Consider the following 27495-nt stretch of genomic DNA (forward strand, 5'->3'; position numbering starts at 1 on the left):
AATTTTTTTTATGATAAGTTAATAACAAACACACAAAACGCATGTTTAGTTAAATTTTATGTCAATTAAGGAAATGAAATTTAATTTTCTTTTAAAAAATATTGATAACTATACTGTAGTGTTAGTCAATTGAAATCATTATTGAATACAACAGTTACTGTTGAATAACAAACACATCAATGAAAAATAATAATAATATTTAAAAATTAATTATCTAATAGTATTTTGCATTATTTTTTAAAAATATTTTTATAATTCTATAAATTCATTTCACTGAATATTGTCAAACAAAAGAATAATTTTTTTTGAATAAATTATTAATATTTTAGTTTTATTTAATTATAATATAAACAGTATATTTTAAAAACATGAAAAATATGAAACAATACAAACAAATTTATTTTCTATGTCTATTAATCCAATCAACATATGAGCCGACATTAGTGTAGACACCATAGGAACCGGGCTGTTCACAGCCCCTACCAAACGATACCAGTCCTACGATTGTATTATTTTGTATGAGACCACTGCCTGAATCACCCTGGTTGTTTTTTAAAATTTTAAACAACTAAATTTACTATATTACTATGTATATTCAATAACATAAAATAACACATTATGATAATAATGCTTAAAAATTATTAATAATTATGTTTTAATATATATTAAATTTATAGATAATTAAATCTATTTATCTAAATACTAACTGAACATGGTCCTCTATTGCCTTGGGGCATACCGGCGCATATCTGGCCATCCTTGACCCGGCTAAACGTATCGTAATAGGTTTGGTTGCACTGTTGCCGATCGACAATCTCTAGGTCGACACTGTACAGACACGGTGTGGCCGGCGGTTGATGCCAGTGTTGAAAGCCCCAGCCGGCCAACATTGACTTTGATCCAGGTGCCGGATCGTAGCCCGAAACTGGTAGATCTATCGGTAGGGCCGTCTGGTCGTCAAACTTGATGTCCCGGTTCAATATGATAACAGCAACATCGTGTATCCATGATCCATTAGCATTGTTAATAAACCCGTACCGTTCCAGGTGATAAATTTCCTGTACTAGTTGGCCACCCCTAGCGTGACATAACGATCCCATACGTATCCAAATTGATCCATTTGGTTTACTTAAATGATAATAATAATGATAATATTAAAAATCTAATTAAAATTTTTTTTTATCAATTGATAAATCAATTATATATATATATTTAAATAGTTGCTAGTTTATTTGTATGAAAATTAAAGTAATATATTACTAACATATCGTTGTTAAATAAAATTTATTGATTTGCTTATTTTAAAATACAATTTTTTTATCAAAAAAAAAATAATATTTATTAATATATTTATTTAAAATACATGAATAAAGTGGTAGTTTATTATTATTATTATTATTATTAGTAACTAACCCGTAGGTACAATGGGCTGCCGTTAATATTGTACGCTTAGTAATGATAGCACCGCCACAAAAATGGATGATACCGAAAAACTGTAATGATACCATATAGGGGAACCGGGCTAATCGGTCGACTGGCCGACCACCAACAATTTTTTTATCCAAAATTATATGGTCATCATAAATTAATTGGCTATCAATTGCCAAAATTATTAATAATACTACTACTAAAATAATATTCAATAACATAGAATTAACAATTAGATAAATTAATCTATTATTAAAATAATTACAATTAATATTTATTAAATGAATTTTAAACAACAACAACAAAAATAATTAATAAATAATATTTTCTAATAATAATTAATTAATTAAATTTTTAAAATTTAGATTAGATAAAATAACAGTAAAATTATACAATTGTAATTGAGCATTTAAAAGTTATAATGATTTTTTATAATGATAATTGATTTAATTAATTAATAATAATAATAATTTTGTTTTAACACAGTCAACACAACTTGCAAAATTTTTTTTTTAATTAATTTTTTATTCAATCATTAAACAATATTATTAATATTATGGAAATAAATAGCAGTAATTAGTTATTATTAATTGATATTAATATTAATAATTAATTAATTTTTTTAAAACACAGTACTTAATTGTAACTATTATTTAGTATAATAGCTTATGTATAGTAAATTAGCAAGGTTAATATTTTTTATTATTAAATATTGATACTGTAGATAAAAAAAATTACAATAATCATTTTGCCAATTTATCAATAGCATCTCGATATTGACCAATACTAGTAAAAATAGCAGGTGCACCTTGCTGAAAACAGGACAAACTAAAGGTAAACAAACCGATTACCACTGCATTAGTACCGGTGCCAGTAGATACTGGGCCGCCAATGTCAAGCTAGATATTTATTAAATATTAAAATTATAACTAATTAATTAATTAATAGACTTATATAACTCTAATGTATATTTACCTGACAGGGATCGGCAGTATTTTTTGGTACTGCCGCACAAAACAATCCACCATCTACCTGTCCCTCATAGGTACCATTGCAAGCGTGTCTGTCAACAATATTTAGTGAATATTTTTCCATTACCGGCACCAACAATGGCAGGCCATTGGTAATGAAGCTCCAGCCGGCCGTCCAAACCGACTGTCCCAGATTGGGCAGTGCCGAACGTGGCGCCAATTTGGCCGCAGCAACCGTAGTAGTAGTAGGGTTGTCAAATACAATATTTTTGGCCAATTTAATTAGACTCCAATCACTGTGAAAATCTTGACTCTGGTTAAACTTGGGGGCCAATAGTATTTGCCGAATCGGTACTACTGTACCGCCTGATGACTGGTTCAGCGATCCGTATCGTACAGTCAATCGGGCAGTAGTATTGATCATGCTGAATTTTTTTATTTTGAATTAAAAATTAAAAAAAACAATCAATATTTTTAATTATTATACTGTAAACTATTGTATTGTATAAGCTATAATAAGTTTTACACCCCCCCCTATGCATATTATAACATTAATAAGTTTCATACAACAAAAATTAATTATAATATATATATTGATTGTTTACCTAATTGTACACCTGGCTACCGTCAAAATGGTTCGGGCATTCAATATGGTTCCGCCACATTGATGTCGGCCGTCCGATTGAATCGATACCATCCAGGGAAAGTCACCCGATCGGGCCGGCACCAGGGGGTTAGCAATTTTGTTAGCTGCCGGTTGCTTATTGTTGGCCCGGGCGATACTGATCATCAAACAGGTAACCAATGTATATATTATTATCATTATTATTAGAGTAACTTTCATAGTAATAATTTACTTTTCGGTCGATTTGATTATTAATAATAGTTAAAAAAAAATATTTAATTTACTAATAATTACTAAATACTTGTTAATAAATAATAATAAGTATTTATTTTAATACTGTATATATGTTGACTTTAAACTAAATGTCTATTAGAAATTTTATTGCAATAATAATATTTATTATAATATTATATTTAGCTATAAATTATCAATATAATACTGTACTACTGTATTATAATGATTAAATGATATTTACTGTATATAATGTAAATGTAATTTAATGTACAGCAAAAATAATATCATAGCATATGTTTATACTGTATATATACTAAAAAAATATCAATAGAAACTATTGGTAAGAATATATAGTTATAAATATTGGCTATTATAAAGTGTCAGGAAATTATTTTAAAACTAAATTGTTGTCATAATATTAATCATATGTTTATTCAATTGTAGGCATAATATAATATACTGTATATCAACTATATTATATAATAATAATATTTAAATAAAGACTATTGTTACACTTGATTATTGTGATAAAAATAATAATATTTATTATTTATATGTTTATTGAACTTATTTTTTTTTTGTATTTTACAGTACAACAGCATTTAATTATATAATTATTTACTAATATAATAAAAATTATTGAACTTTTAATTATTTATTCACAAGTTTAATAATAATATTATTGATAATATAATAAATTTTTAAAAAAATAAAATAAATATTTTAAGTCATACTTTTTTAGGACATACATACAAAACTAGTCATTATTATTATAATTATATTTGATAAATAAATTTTTTTTTAAATAAATGATTTAAAACATAATGTTGTTTTTATGCATTTACTTTAGAAAAAATTAAAATAAATCAATTATTTTCGGTGAATAAGTGTAAATATAAGTAAAAGAAATTAGAAATTTTAAATAAATAAAAAATTATTTATTAAATCCAAATAACTAATGAACAATCATTTGAACATTACGTTTGTGATCTACTAAATAGTTTTTATATCCAAAAAAATGTTTGTTACAATTGTTATAATAATCAGATTTTACACAACAACAAAATGTATGGATTTATGTTTAATTAAATGAGACTTTTGACTGAATGTTTTATCGCAATACTCGACATCACATTTAAATGGTTTATATTTCAGATGAACTGACTGTTGATGTCGTTTTAAATTTGTATTATTTGTAAATGCTTTGTGACAATTATTGTAATCACAAATAAATCGGCGTATATTATAATGAACACTAGTTTTGTGTCTATGCAAATGAGATTTATCATTAAATTTTTTGCCGCATTCATTGACATCACATTTATAATCATAATTATAGTGTTTTACAAGTCTATGATTAACTAATTGGGATTTATAAGAAAATACTTTAAAGCATTCATTAACATTACATTTATATTTATAGTGAAAATGTTTGGCATTTTTATGATTAACTAAAGCAGTTTTAGATGAAAATATATTTAGACATTCATTGATATCGCATTTGTATCTATTATTTAGATGATTAGCATTTTTATGCGAAATTAAACTACTATTAGTTGAAAATATTTTATTACAATTTTGATTGAAATCACATTTGATTTGATTGACAGTCAAATGAATTAATTGATGTTGACTTAAATGACTGTTAGTATAGCAACTGAACCTACATTTGGGCCAAAAACACTTGAATTTTGTTTTATTAGTTTTGTTATCCACACGTGTCTTATTGTTGTTGTTGTCATATATTTCAACAATAGACTCATTGATTATAAAATCAGTGATTTTCACTGAATGGCAATCATTTGTTGATTTAATCACTGAAATAATTTCATCATTTTTACAAAAAATATTTTCACTTAAATCATATAATTTTTCACTAATTAGTTGCAAACTATTTGCCGTTGATTTCAATTTAATTAATTTAATTAAATTCATATTCAATGTATTGGATTGAATGGTATTCAAAGTATTCATAATTTATTTGAAATCACTTTTATTGCACATATATTATAATTTGTTGTCGTTTATGATTAAAAAGTTTTACCACAAATTCTAAGCATTTTTATTGACCAAACAGTCAGTCAGTCATATGAAACGGATATATAAATATAATTTCAGTGTTAATACCAAAAAAACCTGTTTAGTAAACTAAAAATATTGATACTATGTATATTTATAAGATTAGCAATTTTATATAAATATAAAAATTTATATAAATATAAAAATTTATATAAATATAAAAATTTATATAAATAAACTGTATTTTAATTTATTACACTAATATAAAATTAATTATTTATATATAATATATTATACAAAATTTTGTAGCTATTTTTTCTGGTAAAATCTTTAAACAATAAATTAAAATCATAAATTTAATAATTTAAATAAAAATTATATTATATTTTTATATGATAGGATATTATTTTACTATAAATCTAATATATATAATAACTGTTAACAACACCAACAATAACATAAAATCCACTAAAAGAAAATAAATACTGGAAAATATTAAAATTTAATTATTATAATATAAATTATATTATATATAATATTATACAATAAAATATAATATAATATTTTTACTAATTATTATTATTATTAAAAATATGACATTGAATACTTATAATTTATTTATAAGCTATAAACTTATACAAATTATATTTTTATTATTGTACACAATTTTCAATGCTATAAAATGTTATCAAATATTAATCAATGAATTTCACTAATAAATAATTTATATAATTATTAAATGTTTACTAAATTTCAGTTAAGTTAAAATTAAGTTATTTAAAAAATATGTTTCTATATTTATTACAATATATTAACAATCATTTAAAATGAAAATGTTTTAAAAAACTTTTATACATAAATACCTGTATGATATAATTTTATAACTAATGTGTATATAATGTATATAAATTATATAATATATATATATATAAATTTATATAATAATCAAGGATTTCATAAAATAACTGAAATTTATACTGTATTAAGAAACTAGAAATTTTTATATACAGTATATCTATCATTACTAAATTTTTTTTATTATTATCGTAAGAATAAAAATAATAATATTACTATTATTTAAACAAAAACTTTTTATTATCAACTATTTTTTATTACTTTTAATATCTCAATTAAAAAATCTAATATTTCAAATTTTTATTTTATAAAAAGCTCATCAAAAAAAACAATATAATTTAGTTTACATCATAAAATGTATTGATGTCAATAAATACAGTACTAATTAATTAATTAATTGTGTTTTTTATTTTAATCATAATAATAATAATTTAATGGACATTAAGGAACTGATTACCAAACCTTCTCCATGGGATCGCATTAATTTTGTATCAAAATTTACATTTATGTAAAAATTATTTATAATATGTTTTTGTTTGTTTGTATTTTTAGTGGTAATAATAAACTGTTTTTACTTATTATTACTATTAATAGTTGGGTATGGCGTCTATTTATTCAGGCCCACAAAAAGGACCTGGAGTTTGGCGACCTATACCGGTGCTCAAAATCAGATGAAACGGCGTGTGTGCGAAACAAATTGGAAAAGTATTAAAAAATAATTATTAATAAATTTAATTTTGTTATTGTTTTTAATTATTTACAATTTAAAAAAAATAAATATTGGTGTATATTTTTTAAACAATATATATATATAGAAACTGGAACAATGAGCTAGCTAACAAAACAAATAATAAAAATAAACAACCATCCCTGGCTATGGCACTGTTCAAAACGTTTGCACCAGAATTTTTACCCTGGTTATTGTTGAGTACATTTCAAGTAAGTATAAATCAGTATATATTATTTTTGAATACATGTAGTTTAAATATGTGCATATTGTTACACTAATAAATTTTCAAGGAGGTCATCATTAAAGTCAGTTTGCCGCTTATGTTGGGCTATGTTGTACGCTATTTTCAGGGCGATCCCCTAATCGGCCGTCAGTGGGCCGTATGGGCAGCGGTAGGCATTGTGTTGGCCTCTATACTCGACCGGTTTGTTATCAATCATATAACGTTTTGCAATACATTGCGTATGGGTATGCGTATGAGAGTGGCCACATCGGCACTTATCTATCGAAAGGTACGGTTAGATCCCGTCACACACACACACACACACAAACACACACACATACATAAATACATTAACATTAATTAAATACACTAATACCTTACAAACTGTAATTTTTAAATTGTTAAATATAAATATGAAATTTAAATAAATTTTATTTATCAAGTTTATTAGGAAATAGAAAAGAAAATATACTTTTTTTTATAAAACTTTCTTAAAATAATTATCTTATTCAACATTAGATTACACAACATAACAATAAACGATATAGTTTTTAATTATATCATTAACATAACATTATTAATTATTATTTTGTTGTTTTTTATATTTATCGGTGTATTTATTATAGTCTATGAAATTGAGTCGTTCATCACTGGGAAAGACAACTGTCGGTCAAATACTTAACATACTGTCCAATGATGTCAATCGTTTTGATGAGGTTTATATATATATTAAAGAAATAATTTTAATTAATTGTTTATTATTATTAATAATTATCAAAATCTTAAATACAGTTTTCCTATTACTCGCACTCACTAGTGGTGGCACCGTTACAGTCGGCACTTATACTCTATCTTCTATGGGGACAGTTAGGCTGGGCTTGTTTGGCCGGTATGGCAATGCTTGTACTGTTTGTACCGTTCCTGTTGCTGGTCGGCGCCCTGTTTCGCCGGATCCGCCAAAAGACCGCACTGTTAACCGATCGGCGCATACGTGTCATGAATGAGATCATTGCCGGTATGCGTGTCATTAAAATGTATACCTGGGAAAAGCCGTTTGCACTGTTGGTTTCAGATACACGCAAGTATGACATTCCTGTCCATACAGTTTCTCAATATATAAATAAGCGTTAAAAAATAAGCGATTAAAATATAAGTTATAATATCTAACTAAACCTGTTTTTTGTAGATCGGAAGTGAAACGCATCCGTAACAGCAATTTTCTCAAAGGTCTCAACCTATCCATCTATTTTCTATTGCCCCGTATTATTATCTACCCGTGCCTATTGATGTATGTGCTGATGATGAACAACAACGACAACAATGGCCGGTTGACTGCCGACGTTGTGTTTGTTACCGTAAGCTATGTTAATACTATGCGGCTGATGATTGGTAAGGGTGTACCCTATGTTATCGCCGCCACCAATGAACTGGTAGTTGTTATCCGACGTATGGAGGTTAGCATATATAACATAAATTCAGTACATTTGTTTGTATAAAAATAATTTTTTTTAAATATAATAAAATAGGAGTTCCTATCGCTCGATGATATTAAACATATTGACGGCAAAGTTGATAACACCGGTAATGATAGTGTGAACAGTTGTAGCAATGTTGAGGAAAAGGGTGTATTAATTGATAATATGACTGCCCGTTGGTCTAATGTATGTAAAAATATACTATAATATACTATAAGAGTTAAAAAATATATTGTGTTTAAATAATTTAAATAATAATAATAATATTATTATTTTATAGAACGTGATTGAGCCGACACTTAAAAATATTAGTGTCTGTGTAAAAGCGGGACAATTGTTGGCTATCATCGGATCGGTAGGCAGTGGAAAGGTATAAGAAAACAAAACGAAATAAGTTTAAATAATATACTAAATAATAAATAAATATATATATATATCAATAAATCAAATAATATCAATAGAGTTCAGTATTGATGTCAGTCCTAAACGAGATGATACTGTCGTCTGGCGATTCACTGCGAGTAACGGGTCGACTATCCTATGCACCACAAGAGTCCTGGGCTTTCATTGCCAGTGTCAGGGATAACATACTGTTTGGTCAGCCGTACGATGAGCACCGGTATCGGCGAGTGGTCGAAGTTTGTGCACTGGACAGGGATTTGAAACTGTTTCCTTATGGCGATCGGACACTAGTTGGTGAAAAAGGTGTACTGTTGAGTGGCGGCCAAAAAGCACGTATCAATTTGGCCAGAGCTTTGTATCGTGAGGCCGATATCTATTTGTTGGACGACCCGCTATCGGCAGTGGACGCACACGTGGCCAAACATATATTTCAAAAGTAAGCTAGGATATATTTAAAATTAAAAATTATATTTAGTTAATAGAAAAACCATAATGATGATGATATTGATAATAAATTATTATTAGATATTTATTGTTATTAAAATTATAATTACGCTAATATAAAAAATTACTATTAAAATATTTAAATAGTAATATCAAATGGTAATTAAAAATTTTTATAATATAGTAAATTTTAATGCTATAGTAACTTATAGTACCGTTATTTACAATAATTATTATAAGTTATAGTTTCTAACTATTAAAATAAAATCATAAATTTATAATTTTCAACAATACGTCGGATTTAAAAATGACCAAGGTGGCAATGTTATAGATAATTTTGAAACTAAATAAGATTGTTATTGGTCATTTTTTTAAATTAATTTCATGATTGTCCAGATCCCATATTTTTTATACAAAAAAAACAATTTATTATATTATAATTTGTTTTTGTTTATAATATCACAACAGATGTATTGTTGATTATCTGAAAGACAAGGCACGCATACTAGTCACACATCAGATCCAGTATCTGAGAAAAGCCCATAAGATACTGGTGCTCGACGAAGGCCGGTGTGTAGCACTGGGCAGCTATGACGAGCTCAGGGAGTCGGGCATCGATCTGATGTCCTATCAACAGACCACTACTCCCGACAATCACACAAATCTGGTCAGCACTGGACCACCACTACCGATGAACGGTTCAATGATATTCACACCATCGCTGGTGAGCAGTACTATCAGCGACGGCGGTTCGGATATCAGATCACATGATGTCGTTGACGATGACATTGTTTCTATCATTGAGTCGACGGCCATTAGTTTAGATGACCCGCAGATCAAAGCCGAAAACAAAATAGTCGGTAGTCTTGATTCGACCATCTATTGGGACTATATTAAGGCCGGTGCCGGACCAATGTTGATGTCGACAACAGTTTTGATGGTATTGTTGTCGCAAATACTATATCAGGGAAGCGACTATTGGCTGTCTTACTGGTAGACAATAATAATAATTTTTTTTAAATAGATAATAATATTTTTTATTTTGTGTACACAATTACAGGACAAATAACAATCAAAACACTGATGACAATGAAAATCAATATATTTATGTATATACCGGTCTGATTGTATGCCTGTATGTGACATCACTGTTGGCCACCGTAACGTTTTATATGATGTGTATGCGGGCATCGATAATACTATATAAGCGTATATTTTCCACACTATTGAGAGCACCGATACATGTATTTGAAAGTTCACCGGCAGGTAAAACACTTATAATTTACACACTCACACACGCAATATATCTAACTTATAAATTATATACCTTTCCATTTACATTATAAAACAATTAGGACGTATATTGAACCGGTTCGCCAAAGATACCGGTATTATTGATGAACAGTTACCGTCGACAGCATTTGATCTAATAATAGTAATATTTCCAAAAAAAAAAAAATAAATCAATTTTTTTTAAACAAATTTTAATAATAACTCATTTAATACTAACTAAACCAGAACTTGGGTCTAATGATCGGCAATCTAGTGCTCAATGCAACCGTCAACTGGCTTCTAGTGTTTCCGGCAATCATATTACTGATTTTGGTATACATGTGCCGGTATTTCTATATTAGGGCCGCCCGTGATATCAAACGCATGGAAGGCTTATGTATAATAATATTTTAATAACTTATGATATAAATTATAATATAATCATGAATTTATTATATATATATGGCTGGACGAAAAAATAGCCCGGAGTCCAATCTACTCGCACGTTAGCAACACATTGGCCGGTCTGTCGACAATCCGATCGCTGGACGGCCAACGCATGTTTGAACGTCAGTTCGAGTGCCATCAAAACGACAACACCGCCACATATTTTATGTTTCTCTGTACGTCCCGAGCACTGGGCGTACTTATGGACAGTGTTTGCCTCATCTATATCGCAGCCATTGTAGCATTTGTAATGTCAGTGTCCGATGGAGACACAATGTCCGGCGGTAGCGCCGGTCTATTGTTATCGTCGGCACTGATGTTGACCGGAACAGCACAGCATGGGGTCCGGTGTTCGACAGATCTCGAGTCCTATATGACTGCTGTCGAACGGGTGCTCGAGTATACCCATATCGATCCGGAAGCCGATCTGGAATCGCCTGCCGATAGAAAACCTGGAGCCGGTTGGCCACAATCTGGTGGGATTGAGTTTGTCGATATGAGTCTACAGTATGCCGAATCTCCCGAACCGGTACTCAAACGATTGACCTTATCGTTGAGAGGCGGCGAAAAGATTGGTGTGGTTGGTCGTACCGGTGCCGGCAAGTCATCAATAATTGCTGCACTGTTTCGCTTGACCGAACCCAACGGCCAAATATTTATCGACGGTATCGATGTCGGCTGTATTGGTCTGCATGACTTGAGACGTCAGATATCAATTATACCTCAAGAGCCGGTACTGTTTACCGGTTCGGTTCGGAAAAACTTGGATCCGTTTGACGAACATCCGAACGACGAGCTGTGGGCCGCCTTAGATGAAGTACAGCTCCGGGATGTGATCAGCCAATTGCCCGGTACGCTTGATGGCCAGGTCACAGAAGGTGGCTCAAATTTCAGTGTTGGCCAACGTCAACTGGTATGTCTGGCCAGAGCAATACTTCGGGACAATAAGATACTGGTGTTGGACGAGGCGACTGCCAATGTTGACCATCAAACTGATGCATTAATTCAGCGGACAATACGCCATCGGTTTCGCAACTGTACTGTCCTGACGATTGCCCATCGATTGAACACAATTATCGATTCGGATAAAGTGCTGGTCAGTTACCATTCAACAGGACCGGGCGTTTTGTAGATAAGATCTTTATTTATTTTTTGTTTTGTTTGAAACCCCGGTAGGTTTTAGACGCCGGCCAAGTGGTTGAATACGGAGCGCCTCACAAACTGCTGGAAGAATCGCCCGACGGTCTGTTTGCTCAGTTGGTCAGCCAAACGGGCAAACATATGGCCAGTCGTTTGCGACAAACGGCTAAACATTACTATTCGCACAAATTTGACGTACAGTTTGATGAAAGAGAATCGGAAAATAATATAAGTATTTAAAACATTAAGTGTAGTTATAAACAAAAACTTATAATTAATAATTGATTTATTATTTTGCTATATATTTATTATGTTTTTTTAATAAATAACTGTACAGTTAATGATAGAAATAATATTTTTTTTAAATATCATAATTAAAGTAATTTAATTTTTTTAAAAATCACAATAATTACATTAATACAACTAAAATAATTAATATTATTATTGGATTAAGTTTAGTAGCAATTAATACAATAATAATGATTTAAAATATTATTTTAATTTAATTAAGTAATTTTTGTTAAATTTAAATAAAATAATATTAAAAAATTATTTTTTTTTAAAAAGTTAAGCACTTAAATGGATAAGACGTTTGTGTTTAAATAAAGCATCTGATGTAGCAAAATGTTTATTGCAATCGTTATAATCGCATTTGAATTTGGGTTCAATTGAATGATCTATTAATATATGTTGTCGTAAACAATGATTTGTTGTAAAACTTTTCAAACACTCATTGACTGAACAGACAAATCGTTTTCCACACAAATGAATGGATTTATGTCTAATTAAATTAGATTTTTCACTAAATGTTTTATCGCAATACTCGTCATCACATTTGAATGGTCTATAATTTAGATGCACTGCCTGTTTATGTGTTTTATAAATACTATAAGTTGCAAATGATTTGTGACAATTATGGTAATCACAAATAAATGGTCGTATCTTATAATGCACACATGATTTATGTCTATTTAGTTTACTATTATTAGTAAATATTTTGCCGCAATCATTAACATCACATTTGTATTGATTATTGAAATGTTTTACATTTTTGTGATTAACTAATAGAAATTTAGTTTGAAATACTTTAAAACAATCATTGACATCGCATTTGTATGTTTTAGTCAAATGTTTAGCATTTTTATGCAAAATTAAACCACTATTAGTTAGAAATATTTTGTTACAATTTATGAAATTACATTTGATTTGTGGAAAACATGAGTGAGACAATTGGTGTTTAAGTAAATTTTGTTTAATATTAGTCTTAAACCGACATTTAGGCCAAAAACACTTGAATGGCTTGTTATCCACACGTGTGTTGTTGTTGTTGTTGTTGTTGTTGTCATAACAGTCACTATAATCAACTATTTTTGCTGAAATGCAAGCATTTGTTGAGTAGTTAATCACTGAAATAATTTTATCATCATTTTTATAGCCAATGCTTTCACTTAAATCATATAATTGTTCACTAATTAGTTGCAAACTATTTGCCATTGATTTCAATTGAATTAATTGAATTAAATTCATATTCAAAATGTGTTGTTTTAATACAATGTTTTACAAAAATAATTGTTTGAAATGGCGATCACTTTTATTTATCACATATCACATACTTTTATGATAAAAGTGATATACAGTACAGCATATATAGTACATATATATTTATAGTACCAGTACTTTCTATATTAATCCCAAAACTTGTTTAGTATATTATAAAAGTAGTAAATATTTTTAAATACCTGTATACTATACAAATTAAATATTGTATATAAAAATTAAGCTACCTTAGTAAATTATTTTAAACAGTTAATTAATTTTTTTATAAGTTATTTTTATAATAATATTAAATTTTATCTATAACTCTATATTAACTCAAAAAATTAATAATACTAGAAACAACTAAACTTGTCAATTAATTAATATTGATAACATTTTGATAATATTTTAATAACTTTCTCTCTATATTTATTTTAGTAATAATCATTATAATTTAAAAAAAAAAAAATATTTATACTGTATAATACGGTATACAATGTAAACTACAATAACTATTGTATAAATACAATACTAATTTTATATTACTATAATAAATACTAATTACACATACAATTACTAATATCATACTAAAATAGACAATAAAAATTTTAATTTAGATTTATCTATCTATTACTAATTAAATCTATTTGTTTTATTATTATAACAATAAAAACTAATATTAATAAAACATAAAATTACATAAAGTTTACTTATCAAATTTTATTACCTTAAATATAACCTCCATTGTAAATGAGAAAAAAATAAATAATATTTTTGCAATTTTCAATGCTCAACAATATATTAATATATGACTTATTTTTATCAAAATTATTAATATCAACAAATATACTATGAAATAATTAATTGTATTTTTATATATATTGTTTTACAACAACAACAACAAAATTGATGGACATTAAGGAACTAATAACCATACCTTCCCCATGGGATCGCATTAATTTGGTATCAAAATATACATTTAGGTATAAATTATTTATTACTAGTTTTTTTTTAAAAAATTGGTAATAATAATAATAAATTGTTTGTAACTCATATTATTATTAGTTTTGTATGGCGTCTATTTATCCAGGCCTACAAAAAGGACCTGGAGTTTGGCGACCTATACCGGTGCTCAAAATCAGATGAAACGGCGTGCGTGCGAAACAAATTGGAAAAGTATTTTACAATTTATTTTAGTCTACTTTTGTATTGTTTATAGATATTTATTATATAAATTTTACAATAATTTTAATAATTTTTTTAAAAATAAATTACTTAAATTAACCCAGAAACTGGAACAATGAGCTAATAGCTAATAAAACTAATAAAAAGAAGCCATCCCTGACTATGGCACTGTTCAAAACGTTTGCACCCGAATTTCTACCTTGGTTATTGTTGAGCACATTTCAAGTACAGTAAACATTAAAAATTAAAATTATTAAAAAAAAAATTTTACAAGTTTATATTGTATTTATGAACTTTAAATTAATTTACTTTTGAATTGTTTTTTTATTAAGGAGGTTATCATCAAAGTCAGTTTGCCGCTAATGTTGGGCTATGTTGTACGCTATTTTCAGGGCGACCCACAAATCGGCCGCCAGTGGGCCGTATGGTCAGCGGTAGGCATTGTGTTGGCCTCTATTGTCGACCGTTTATTTATCAATCATATTGCGTTTTGCAATACTCTGCGCATTGGTATGCGTATGAGAGTGGCCACATCGGCACTAATCTATCGTAAGGTACGGGTAGTTACGGTCCGATCCGATTAGATAACGGTATATTGAATCAGATAGTTGTTGAAAGTAGTTTAGACACGCACACACACACACACACACACACACACACACACACACACACACACACACACACACACACACACACACACACACACACACACACACACACACACACACACACAAACTAACTAAACTGATTTATATACTGATATATACACTGATATTACAAACTGTAACTTTTAAAATCTTATATATATAAATATGGCTTTTATATTAATTTTATAGTTTAACTTTAGTTGTTTTTCACTTTTTTATAGCTTAATATTGATTTGTGTTAACATTAGTTTACAAAACACAATATAGTTTTTTAATTAAGATTAATAACATTTGTTTGTTATAATTATATATATATAGTCTATGAAATTGAGTCGTTCATCACTGGGAAAGACAACTGTCGGCCAAATAGTAAACATACTGTCCAATGATGTCAACCGTTTTGATGAGGTTTTTTTAAAATAAATTTTTAAGATATTAGTTGTTAACAAAAATCGGATACTTTTATTGTCATATAATACCTACATATATTATTGTTGTTAAAATTTACAAATATATATATATATATAGTTTTCCTATTACCCGCACGCAATTGTGGTAGCACCGTTACAGTCGGCACTGATACTCTATCTTCTATGGGGACAGTTAGGCTGGCCCTGTTTGGCCGGTATGGCAATGCTTATACTGTTTGTACCGTTCCTGTTGTTGGTCGGCTCATTGTTTCGACTGATTCGCCAAAAGACCTCAGTGTTGACCGATCGGCGCATACGTGTCATGAATGAGATGATTGCCGGTATGCGTGTCATCAAAATGTATACCTGGGAAAAGCCGTTTGCACTGTTGGTTTCCGATATACGCAAGTATGACATTCCTGTCCAAACATTTTCTCAATATATAGATAAGCGTTAAAAAATAAACGATTCAAATATAAGTTATAATATCTAACTAAACCTATTTTTTGTAGATCGGAAGTAAAACGGATCCGTAACAGCAATTTTCTCAAAGGTGTCAATCTATCCATTTGTTTTCTATTGCCCCGTATTGTTGTCTACCCGTGCCTATTGCTGTATGTGCTGATGATCAACAATGGCCGGTTGACTGCCGACGTTGTGTTTGTTACCGTAAGCTATGTTAATAGTATGCGGGTTATGATCGGTAAGGGTTTACCTCATCTATTCGCTGCAACCAATGAACTGGTAGTTGTTATCAGACGTATAGAGGTTAGGAATATACCGATAAATATAAATATATATATATATATTTATATATGGGTTGTAATATATTATCTAATATAGGAGTTCCTATCGCTCGATGATATTAAACATATTGATAACAACAATTCTGATGGAGTAACTGATGGTTTGAATAGTGGTTGTAATGTCGATGAAAAGGGTGTATTCATTGATAATATGACTGCCCGTTGGTCTTATGTATGCTATAAAAAAATACAATATATATATTTTTATCATTTTTATTATTTATTGATAGGACGTGACTGAGCCGACACTTAAAGATATCAGTATATGTGTAAAACCGGGACAATTGTTGGCCATCATCGGATCGGTAGGCAGTGGAAAGGTATTAATGAATTAAAAAATTATTTTTTAAATAATATACTAATAATAATATATATATATATTTAATAATAGAGTTCAGTATTGATGTCAGTGCTAAACGAGATGATACTGTCATCGGGTGATTCATTGCGAGTAACGGGTCGGCTATCCTATGCACCGCAAGAGTCGTGGGCTTTCATTGCCAGTGTCAGGGATAACATACTGTTTGGTCAGCCGTACGATGAGCACCGGTATCGGCGAGTGGTCGAAGTTTGTGCACTGGACAGGGATTTGAAACTGTTTCCTTATGGCGATCGGACACTGGTTGGTGAAAAGGGTGTACTGTTGAGTGGCGGCCAAAAAGCACGTATCAATTTGGCCAGAGCTTTGTATCGTGAGGCCGATATCTATTTGTTGGACGACCCGCTATCGGCAGTGGACGCACACGTGGCTAAACATATATTTCAAAAGTAAGCTAGGATATATATATATATATATTAAATTAGCTATTTTTATAACTTACAAAAAAATATTAGTTAATTATTTACAATATTTAAAATAGCTCTAATTTTATTTTTAAAATTAGTAAATAAATAATTTTATAATAAGTTATTTAAGACTTTATACTATAATATTTATCTATTGTAGTAAATAAAAAATAAAAAATAATTATTTACTACAATAGATATATATATATATATTAAATATAAAGGCTTAAATAACTGATTATAAAATTATTTATTTACTATTTTAAAAAATAAAATTAGAGTTATATTATTGTTACAAGCTAAATTATTGTAAGCTACAAATTTTTTTAACAAAAAATTTTAATATATTTATTGCAAATTATAGATAAATATTTATACATATATGATTTTAACTTTTTATTTATTTACTAGTTTATGTTTTAAAACTTATTTTCAAATAGATAACATTTATTTACAATTATTATTAAAGTTTATAATTGAAATAATTTTCCTATAAATAATACTGTATAATATTGTTAGCATAATACAGATTAAAATTTATATTTATCAGTTATTTATAAAAAAAAATATTATTATTATTGTTGTTATTTTAATTATAATATTACAGATGTATTGTTGATTATCTGAAAGACAAGGCACGCATACTAGTCACACATCAGATCCAGTATCTGAGAAAAGCCCATAAGATACTGGTGCTCGAAGAAGGCCGGTGTGTAGCACTGGGCAGCTATGACGAGCTCAGGGAGTCGGGCATCGATCTGATGTCCTATCAACAGACCACTACTCCTGACAACCACACAAATCTGGTCAGCACTGGACCACCACCACTACCGATGAACAGTTCAATGATGTTCACACCATTGCTGGTCAGCAGTACTATCAGTGACGGCGGTTCGGATATCAGATCACATGATGTCGTTGACGATGACATTGTTTCCATTAACGAGTCAACGACCGCTAGTTTGGATAACCCGCAGATCAAAGCCGAAAACAAAATAGTCGGTAGTCTTGATTCGACCATCTATTGGGACTATATTAAGGCCGGCGCCGGACCAATGTTGATGTCGACAACAGTTTTGATGGTATTGTTGTCACAAACGCTATATCAGGGAAGCGACTATTGGCTGTCCTATTGGTAGATATAAAACTAATAATAATAAACCTTTTTTTTGATAGTTTTGAAAATATTTTGTTTTTTGTTGTTTATCTACACAATTATAGGACAAATAACAATGAAACTAATGATAACAATCAAAATGAATATATTTATGTATATACCGGTATGATTGTAGGCCTGTGCGTAACATCACTGTTGGCCACTGTATCGTTTTATATGATGTGTATGCGGGCATCGATAATACTATATAAGCGTATATTTTCCACACTATTGAGAGCACCGATACATGTATTTGAAAGTTCACCGGCAGGTAAAACATTACACATAACTATCTTGAATTATTAGACCATTTACTTTACAAAATTAATACTTTAGGCCGTATATTGAATCGGTTCGCCAAAGATACCGGTATTATTGATGAACAGTTACCAACGGCAGCATTTGATTTTATAATAGTAAATGTTTTTTATTTAACAATTTGTAATATTAATACATTATTAATAATAATAATTATTATTTTAATTAACTAAACCAGAATCTAAGTCTAATGATCGGCAATCTAGTGCTCAATGCAACCGTCAACTGGCTTCTGGTGTTTCCGGCAATCATATTACTGGTTTTGGTATACATGTGTCGGTATTTCTATATTAGGGCCGCCCGTGATATCAAACGCATGGAAGGCTTATGTATGTCATTGATAAATAAAATAATTATTTTTTAAATACACATAATCATTATTTATTATATGCTTATACAAAATAAAAATAGCCCGGAGCCCAATCTATTCGCACGTTAGCAACACATTGGCCGGTCTGACGTCAATCCGATCGCTGGACGGCCAGCGCATGTTTGAGCGTCAGTACGAATGTCACCAAAACGACAACACCGCCACATATTTTATGTTTCTCTGTACGTCCCGAGCACTGGGCGTACTTCTGGAAGGCGTTTTTCTCATCTATATCGCTGCAATCGTAGCTTTTGTAATGTCAGCTACCGATGAAAGTGACACTATGTCCGGCGGTAACGCTGGCCTACTATTGTCGTCCTCACTGATGCTAACGGGAACAGCACAGCACGCGGTCCGGTGTTCGACAGATCTCGAGTCCTATATGACTGCTGTCGAGCGGGTACTCGAGTATACCCATATCGATCCGGAAGCCGATCTGGAATCGCCAGCCGATAGAAAACCTGCAATCGATTGGCCACAATCGGGTAGTATTGAGTTTGTCGACATGAGTCTACAGTACGTCGAATCTACTGAACCTGTACTTAAAGGTCTAACTCTATCGTTCAGCGGCGGCGAAAAGATTGGTGTTGTCGGCCGTACCGGTGCTGGCAAATCGTCAATAATTGCTGCAATGTTTCGCTTGACCGAACCCAACGGCCAGATACTCATCGACGGCATCGATATCTGCCGTATTGGTCTGCATGAACTGAGACGTCAGATATCGATCATACCTCAAGATCCGGTACTGTTTACCGGTTCGGTGCGGAAAAACTTGGATCCGTTTGACGAACATCCGAACGACGAGCTGTGGGCTGTCTTAGATGAGGTACAGCTCCGGGATGTTATCAGTAAATTGCCCGGTACGCTTGATGGCCACATTACCGAAGGCGGTTCAAATTTCAGTGTTGGCCAACGTCAACTGGTATGTCTGGCCAGAGCAATACTTCGGGACAATAAGATACTGGTGTTGGACGAGGCGACTGCCAATGTTGACCATCAAACTGATGCACTAATACAGCGGACAATACGCCATCGGTTTCGCAACTGTACTGTCCTGACGATTGCCCATCGATTGAACACAATTATCGATTCGGATAAAGTGCTGGTCAGTTACCATTCAACAGGACCGGGCGTTTTGTAGATAAGATCTTTATTTATTTTTTGTTGTTATTGAAACCCCGATAGGTATTAGACGCCGGCCAAGTGGTTGAATACGGAGCGCCGCACAAACTGCTGGAAGAATCGCCCGACGGTCTGTTTGCTCAGTTGGTCAGTCAAACGGGCAAACATATGGCCAGTCGTTTGCGTCAAACGGCTAAACATTACTATTCACACAAATTTGACGTACAGTTTGATAAAATTGAATCCGAGAATAATATAAGTATTTAATAATAATATATTAGTTTGTAAATCATTTTAATATAATAAATTTTTAGCTAAATCTATTAGTAGTAGTAGTAGTAGTAAAAATGCCAGCGAAATCTTTCTTAAAAAAACAATTAAAATTTAAGAAATAAATGTCTTTTATTTTATGTTACTTTAAAAAAAAATCATTTCAAATATTTTATAATAATTTTGTTTATTTAATAAATATTGTTATAATTGTATATCAAATGAATATTTTCTTAGAAAATGTATTATAAAATATAAATAATTAAATGTTTTTTTTGGTGTAAAACACATAATTAAAATAAAATTTAGTTATTAATTTAGATATTTAAACAATTCATTTATATATACAATATATATAGATCTGGTTATAAATAAAACTACATAATAATAATTATTATTTATCCTTTATAAATCTTGTAGCTTCAGGTTTAGCTTCAGTTGTGCTTGATATTATAAATAACTTAATTTAAAAAATTTAAAAATTAAAATTAAAATTAAACCAGTTGAGAATGCTTTAAAAGCATTTCCACACGAATTCCTTAACTTAAAAATGAAAAAATTTAAAAAAAAATAAAAAAACAGTTGAGAATGCTTCAAAAGCATTCCCATACGATCTCCTTAACTTAAAAAAGAAAAAAAACCAAAAAAAATCAAAAAAAAATCAAAAAAAAAATTTTGTAGCGGAGCCTGGATTCGAACCACTAACCTATGTGGGACAGACAGACGGACAGACAGACAGACAGACAGACAGACAGACAGACAGACAGACAGACAGACAGACTTTTTGAATGCATATACGTATTCCTTTCAGGAATTCGTAAAAATAATCATTTTAACAAATAAATTTATTCAATATTGCATCTAATTAATTATAATGTATGTTTGAGTAAACAAGTAATTTTTTTCATGATATATTTAATATAATAATAATATATTTATAATATTTAATGATAATTTTTATAATATAATTATTATTTATAAATATTAAGTATTATGTGTAATGAATAACATAAAATATATTTAATAATTTTTAATATAACTATAATAATAAAGAAATAATTATTTATTTAATTATGATATTAAACTTTATAAAATTTCAATAATAATATACTAATATACTTAGTGTCTGTAAATAAATTTTATTTTTATAAATATTTTTATTACATTACTAGACAATTATTTTCAACATAATAACCAAAAATATTATGTTTATATTGAATTAATTATCGAATAATTTAAATAAAAATATTAATGAATGCTATTATTTTAAGTTATTAAATGCTTTAATATATATATCTATAAATAAATAACAATTTTAAAATAATATATATTAATACAAGAAATATATTCAAAAAAAACTTGAAAAGTTTTGTTTACTGAAATCTATAATGGCTTTTTGAGTCTGTCTGTGTGTAGCATTTCATTTTGCGAATTTTGAAATTCTGACTTCAGATTCGGTTAGAGGACTACTAATAATGTATTGAAAAGTTGCATTAAAATTTTGATATCTCTTCGGGAACATAGACAAAATGGCGGCCAAAGTAAAAAAAAATTAAGAAAAATTTTTTTAAGTATAGATTTGAATAAAGCATCAAAAACAAGGATACATTAAAATTATGATATCTACGGGAATAAAAAAAGGAAAATCTTTATTCATATTTCAAGAATATGTTACATATAATAAAGGGAACAAAAAGAATAAGTATAAGCGGCAAAAGTATAATTATAGATGATTATTTTGTTATACTAAATCATTTGATACCACACATGAGTAGTTGTTTATTTTGTCATATTGAGTTAATTGATACTCTACATGACTAAAGTTGTATTTATTTTGTCATACTGAATCATTTGATACCATACATGACAATATTTATATTATGTATATTTGGCCAGTTTTTAAATTTATATGTTATTATATAGCCGCTATAATTATACAAACTAATGGTTTCCAATGCTATTCAAGTTTTTTTTCTGAAAATGCTTTCTAGCATTCTTAACTGGTTTTTAAATATAATTGTTTATAATAAGTAACTTAATATACAGTAAAGTGATGTAAAGTTGATGATATATATACAGTATATATATATATTATAATATTAATAACTTATAATGTTTGATAAGATTTTTATATTAATTGAATTTTCTTAACAAACTTCAAAAACATTAACGAAAAAATTGCCAAAATCTATATAAACAACAAATAAAATTCAATTTATTTATTAATATTATCATATTAAATAAATTATATCAAAATAAATATAAATAAATATTATCCATACTTTATATGATCTGAAGTAATCAATTGTAAACCATTTCCAACACGAAAAACCAACCCTTTTCTGTGCCGTCCTCTCCAGTAATACCAATAACTATATAATTATTAATACCATATATATTATATAACAATTATTTATTTTTAGAAACTATTTAATACAAACTTTTAGTTTATGATTAGTTGAAATTTGTTTATTGTTATGAACAAAAAATTTAATCAATAATTTATATGATTTATTATTAGCCATAGCCGTCAACGATGAGGCCGTAAATATAATAAACATAAATATTATGGTAAACATTATAAATCCATAAATAATTAGAATTTTTACAATTATATTGATTGGCATAAAAATTATAGTACATAAACATATTATGATAGATAAACCTAAAATACAGCAAAAATATAGCAATAATTTTGACCAAAATGTTTGGTTATAATCATTGATCTCAACAAACAAGTGATTAAATGATTTAATTGTAGACAATATGTCCATAGATTTACGATATCGTCGTCGACTAATAATTAACTTTTTTGTTAATTTATTTAATTTAAATTTCAAATATTTACACATAATATAGAAATATAACAATTGAAATGTAATACTATTCCACCAGTAATTGGACCAAACAGTAGTAATTAGTGTACAATAAATACCATAAACTAAAGTATTATAAACAGATTGTGTAAATAAATACATTAGTATTACAAATAGATTAGCAAATATTGGTATAATTAGTTCATTGTTTAGTCTACAAAACCAACACAAATATCTCATTTGTTTCAGTAGTTTCAAAATAGCCAACCGATCGGTAAATCCAATACTAGCGGGTGTTACCAAACCGGACATCATTTTGAATATATTCAAAAATCTAGGTTTTATATTATTCATATAATTCACTATAAAAGTCAATTGTGATGCAACTGGTAATAGTAGTAATAGTATTGGAAATATATTGCTAATATTTTTAGCATCAATCAAATAACTCCAATTACCAAATAGGACATAAAATTGCCAATTAGTTTTATTAATAAATAAACATATTATCCTATGTAATAAACATATATTAAGTATAATGAATTGAATCATTGGATTATTAAACCATTGTCTCGTAATTTGATTATTATTATTAGTAGTATTAATATTTTCATCAACTAATTCATTACATAATCCAATGCGATATAAATGAAATGCCGCTGATTTGTAGGCAATATTTGGTGGCAAACATTTTTTGACATCAAATTTATGCATTTTATATTTTAATTTTCAGCATAATATTTTTAAAAAGCTATTTTATTAGACAAAACGTTTAGTAAAGTTTATATTGAATATGTATTTTATGAAATAAATTTATTCAATATGGCATCTAATTAATTATACTGAATGTTTGAGTAAACATATAATTTATTTTCATAATGTATTTAATATAACTATATTTTGTAATAATATTTAATGATAATTTTTATAATATAATTATTAATTATAAATATTAATTATTACTTATAATGAATAACATAAAATATATTTAAATAAAACAATTTTTTATATAATTATAATAATGAAGAAATAATTATTTATTTAACTATAATATAAAATTTCAATAATAACACTAATATAATTAGTGTCTGTAAATAAATTTTATTTTTATAAATAATATTTTTATTACATTACTAGACAATTATTTTCAACATAATAACCGACAATATTATGTTTATATTCAATTAATTAACGAATAAATTAAATTAAAATATTAATGAATGTTATTATCTTAAATTATTAAATAATTTAATATATAATTAAATAGTATAATAATAATATAATATATATTGATATTAATACAAAAAATATAGTTTAATACCGGCTTAAAAATCATAATAATAATAAAATAAAATTTTGGTTATAATAAGAAACTTAATATAAAGTTCATGATACTGTATATACAGTATTATATTATAATATTAATTATTAATATAATTATATTTTATATAATGTTTTATTAAAATCAATAAATATTTATAAAAAAATTGAACTAGCTAATTGTATTATTACTCTAGTGTTAATAAAATTAATCTACTATAATATTAATAAGTTATAATGTTTGCTAAGATTTTTATATTAATTGAATTTTCTTAACAAACTTCAAAAACATTAACGAGAAAATTGCCAAAATCTATATAAACAACAAACAAAATTCAATTTATTTATTAAATTAATATTATCAAATAAATACAAATATGTATTATACAGTTATATAAATAAATATTATCCATACTTTATATGATCTGAAGTAATCAATTATAAACCATTTCCAACACGAAAAACCAACCCTTTTCTGTGCCGTCCTCTCAATCAATACAAATAACTACAGTATATTGAGAAATAAATAATTTTAAAAAAAAATATAACATTAGTAAAAAAAGTATTAAATTAATTACAAACTTTTATTTTATGATTAGTTGAAAGTCGTTTAGAATTATAAACTAAATATTTATTCAAATATTTATATGATTTATTAGCCATAGACGCAAACGATGAGGCCGTAAATATAATAAACATAAATATTATGGTAAACATTATAAATCCATAAATAAGTATAATTTTTACAATTATATTGATTGGCATAAAAATTATAGTATATAAACATATTATATTAGATAAACCCAAAATACAACAAAAATATAGTAATAATTTTGACCAAAATGTTTGGTTATAATCGTTAATCTCAACAAACAATTGATCAAATGATTTAATTATCGATAATATGTCAATAGATTTACGATATCGTCGTCGACTAATAATTAATTTTTTTAGTAATTTATTTAATTTAAATTTCAAATATTTACACAATATATAGAAATATAACAATTGAAATGTAATACTATTCCACCAGTAATGGGTCCAAACTGTTGAAATTAGTGTACAATAAATACCATATACTAAAGTATTATAAACAGATTGTGTAAATAAATACATTAATATTATAAATAGATTAGCAAATATTGGTATAATTAGTTCATTGTTTAGTCGACAAAACCGACACAAATATCTCATTTGTTTCAATAGTTTCAAAATAGCCAACCGATCGGTAAATCCAATACTAGCCGGTGTTAGCAAACCGGACATCATTTTGAATACATTCAAAAATCTAGGTTTTATATTATTCATATAATTCACTATAAAAGTCAATTGTGATGCAACTGGTAATAGTAGTAATAGTATTAGAAATAAATTGCAAATATTTTTAGCATCAATCAAATAACTCCAATTACCGAATAGGGCATAAAATAGCCAATTAGTTTTATTAATAAATAAACATATTATCCTATGAAATAAACATATATTAAGTATAATAAATTGAAAAATTGGACTATTAAACCATTGTCTCTTAATTTGATTATTATTAATAATATTTTCATCAATTATTACATTACATAATCCAATGCGATATAAATGAAATGCCGCCGATTTGTAGGCAATATTTGGTGGCAAACATTTTTTGACATCAAATTTATGCATTTTTTTTTCTTTAATATTTTTTAATCAATTAATTAATAAAAATAATTTTTTTAAACACAAAATATTAGAGCATAATATTATATAACTTTTATCGTAATTTACTGTATAACATTTTTTAAAAATGTTTTTATTAAATAAATTTCATAATTATTATCATTTATAGTTGATTATCAATTTATCAATTATCAATTTATAAGTAAACTAAACTATCATTTTATTATATTATTATTATAAAATACAGTAATGTATTTATAATTAGTACTGTAATGTATTTATAGTATCAAAAAATATTTAATGACAACTTTATTATTTATATAATAATTGAGTATTGTTTAAGTATAATGTGTATTGAATAAACTTGAAATAATAAAATAATTTTTTATTTAACTTAAAATAATAATAAGTGTAAAAAATAATTTATAGCAAAATTTTTATATAATAATAATAATCTACATTAGTATTACAAGTTTTTTATGTTTTGTATGTTACAAATGGTTTTTTAGTACATTATAATAATTAACCAAGAACATATTTTTGTAATAACTTATACATGTTTACATTATATTATAAAAAATAATAATTAATTAAAAAATTATTGTAATTACATTTATTATAATTATAAATTATAATTAGACTAAATAAACGATAATAATAGTTAGTAAACAAACAAATATTATAATTAATTTTTTCAATAATAGTATTACAATAAAATTTTGTAGACAATTATTAAAAAATACAAAAAATATATAAGGTCATTAATGTAACTATAGTAACAAAATAATAAACAATTAATAAAACAATAAATAATATCAATTACAGAATAATATCA

At 27.5% G+C, this 27495-nt stretch overlaps 4 protein-coding genes across 4 annotated transcripts; 2 read left to right on the forward strand and 2 right to left on the reverse strand.

Annotated features, from left to right (window-relative positions):
- Positions 1-397: 397 nt before the first annotated feature.
- LOC128963675 (mite allergen Eur m 3-like) lies at positions 398-1100 on the reverse strand. Its single transcript, XM_054310189.1, has 2 exons — positions 708-1100; positions 398-541 (listed from the first exon to the last, which is right to left on the reverse strand). The coding sequence occupies exons 1-2, from the start codon at positions 1098-1100 to the stop codon at positions 398-400; spliced, it is 537 nt and encodes a 178-aa protein (XP_054166164.1).
- Positions 1101-2171: 1071 nt separating this feature from the next.
- On the reverse strand, positions 2172-3219 carry LOC128963677 (mite allergen Eur m 3-like). Its single transcript, XM_054310190.1, has 3 exons — positions 3005-3219; positions 2404-2824; positions 2172-2327 (listed from the first exon to the last, which is right to left on the reverse strand). Exons 1-3 carry the CDS (start codon positions 3187-3189, stop codon positions 2172-2174), a joined length of 762 nt encoding a protein of 253 aa, XP_054166165.1. The 5' UTR covers positions 3190-3219.
- Positions 3220-6574: 3355 nt separating this feature from the next.
- On the forward strand, positions 6575-12505 carry LOC128963678 (ATP-binding cassette sub-family C member 4-like). Its single transcript, XM_054310191.1, has 16 exons — positions 6575-6640; positions 6727-6837; positions 6948-7071; positions 7153-7374; positions 7712-7801; positions 7878-8167; positions 8272-8539; positions 8612-8746; positions 8841-8930; positions 9022-9398; positions 9875-10399; positions 10467-10672; positions 10762-10841; positions 10925-11075; positions 11161-12221; positions 12302-12505. Exons 3-16 carry the CDS (start codon positions 7009-7011, stop codon positions 12503-12505), a joined length of 3762 nt encoding a protein of 1253 aa, XP_054166166.1. The 5' UTR covers positions 6575-6640; positions 6727-6837; positions 6948-7008.
- A 2176-nt stretch (positions 12506-14681) lies between these two features.
- On the forward strand, positions 14682-20868 carry LOC128963679 (ATP-binding cassette sub-family C member 4-like). Its single transcript, XM_054310192.1, has 16 exons — positions 14682-14784; positions 14867-14977; positions 15091-15211; positions 15319-15540; positions 15952-16041; positions 16162-16451; positions 16556-16811; positions 16887-17021; positions 17080-17169; positions 17241-17617; positions 18243-18770; positions 18857-19062; positions 19128-19207; positions 19288-19438; positions 19521-20584; positions 20665-20868. The coding sequence occupies exons 1-16, from the start codon at positions 14711-14713 to the stop codon at positions 20866-20868; spliced, it is 3999 nt and encodes a 1332-aa protein (XP_054166167.1). The 5' UTR covers positions 14682-14710.
- The last annotated feature ends 6627 nt before the right edge of the window (positions 20869-27495 follow it).

This window comes from Oppia nitens, unplaced genomic scaffold (assembly GCF_028296485.1).
Source record: "Oppia nitens isolate AA-2021 unplaced genomic scaffold, nextdenovo-longstitch-racon4-pilon3 scaffold7_pilon_pilon_pilon, whole genome shotgun sequence".
Taxonomy (NCBI): domain Eukaryota; kingdom Metazoa; phylum Arthropoda; class Arachnida; order Sarcoptiformes; family Oppiidae; genus Oppia; species Oppia nitens.

Bases quoted from the DNA above. Each gene is read 5' to 3' on its own strand.
- LOC128963678 (XM_054310191.1), top strand. From the start codon at position 7,009: ATGGCACTGTTCAAAACGTTTGCACCAGAATTTTTACCCTGGTTATTG. The intron at 7,375-7,711 runs GTACGGTTAGAT...TATTTATTATAG, and splicing joins CGGCACTTATCTATCGAAAG to TCTATGAAATTGAGTCGTTC. The intron at 10,400-10,466 runs GTAGACAATAAT...ACACAATTACAG, and splicing joins GACTATTGGCTGTCTTACTG to GACAAATAACAATCAAAACA.
- LOC128963677 (XM_054310190.1), bottom strand. From the start codon at position 3,189: ATGATCAGTATCGCCCGGGCCAACAATAAGCAACCGGCAGCTAACAAA. The intron at 2,825-3,004 runs GTAAACAATCAA...AAAAAAATTCAG, and splicing joins GTAGCCAGGTGTACAATTAG to CATGATCAATACTACTGCCC. The intron at 2,328-2,403 runs GTAAATATACAT...ATAAATATCTAG, and splicing joins ATACTGCCGATCCCTGTCAG to CTTGACATTGGCGGCCCAGT.
- LOC128963679 (XM_054310192.1), top strand. From the start codon at position 14,711: ATGGACATTAAGGAACTAATAACCATACCTTCCCCATGGGATCGCATT. The intron at 17,170-17,240 runs GTATTAATGAAT...ATTTAATAATAG, and splicing joins GATCGGTAGGCAGTGGAAAG to AGTTCAGTATTGATGTCAGT. The intron at 20,585-20,664 runs GTCAGTTACCAT...AAACCCCGATAG, and splicing joins TCGATTCGGATAAAGTGCTG to GTATTAGACGCCGGCCAAGT.
- LOC128963675 (XM_054310189.1), bottom strand. From the start codon at position 1,100: ATGGGATCGTTATGTCACGCTAGGGGTGGCCAACTAGTACAGGAAATT. The intron at 542-707 runs GTTAGTATTTAG...AAAAACAACCAG, and splicing joins GCAATAGAGGACCATGTTCA to GGTGATTCAGGCAGTGGTCT.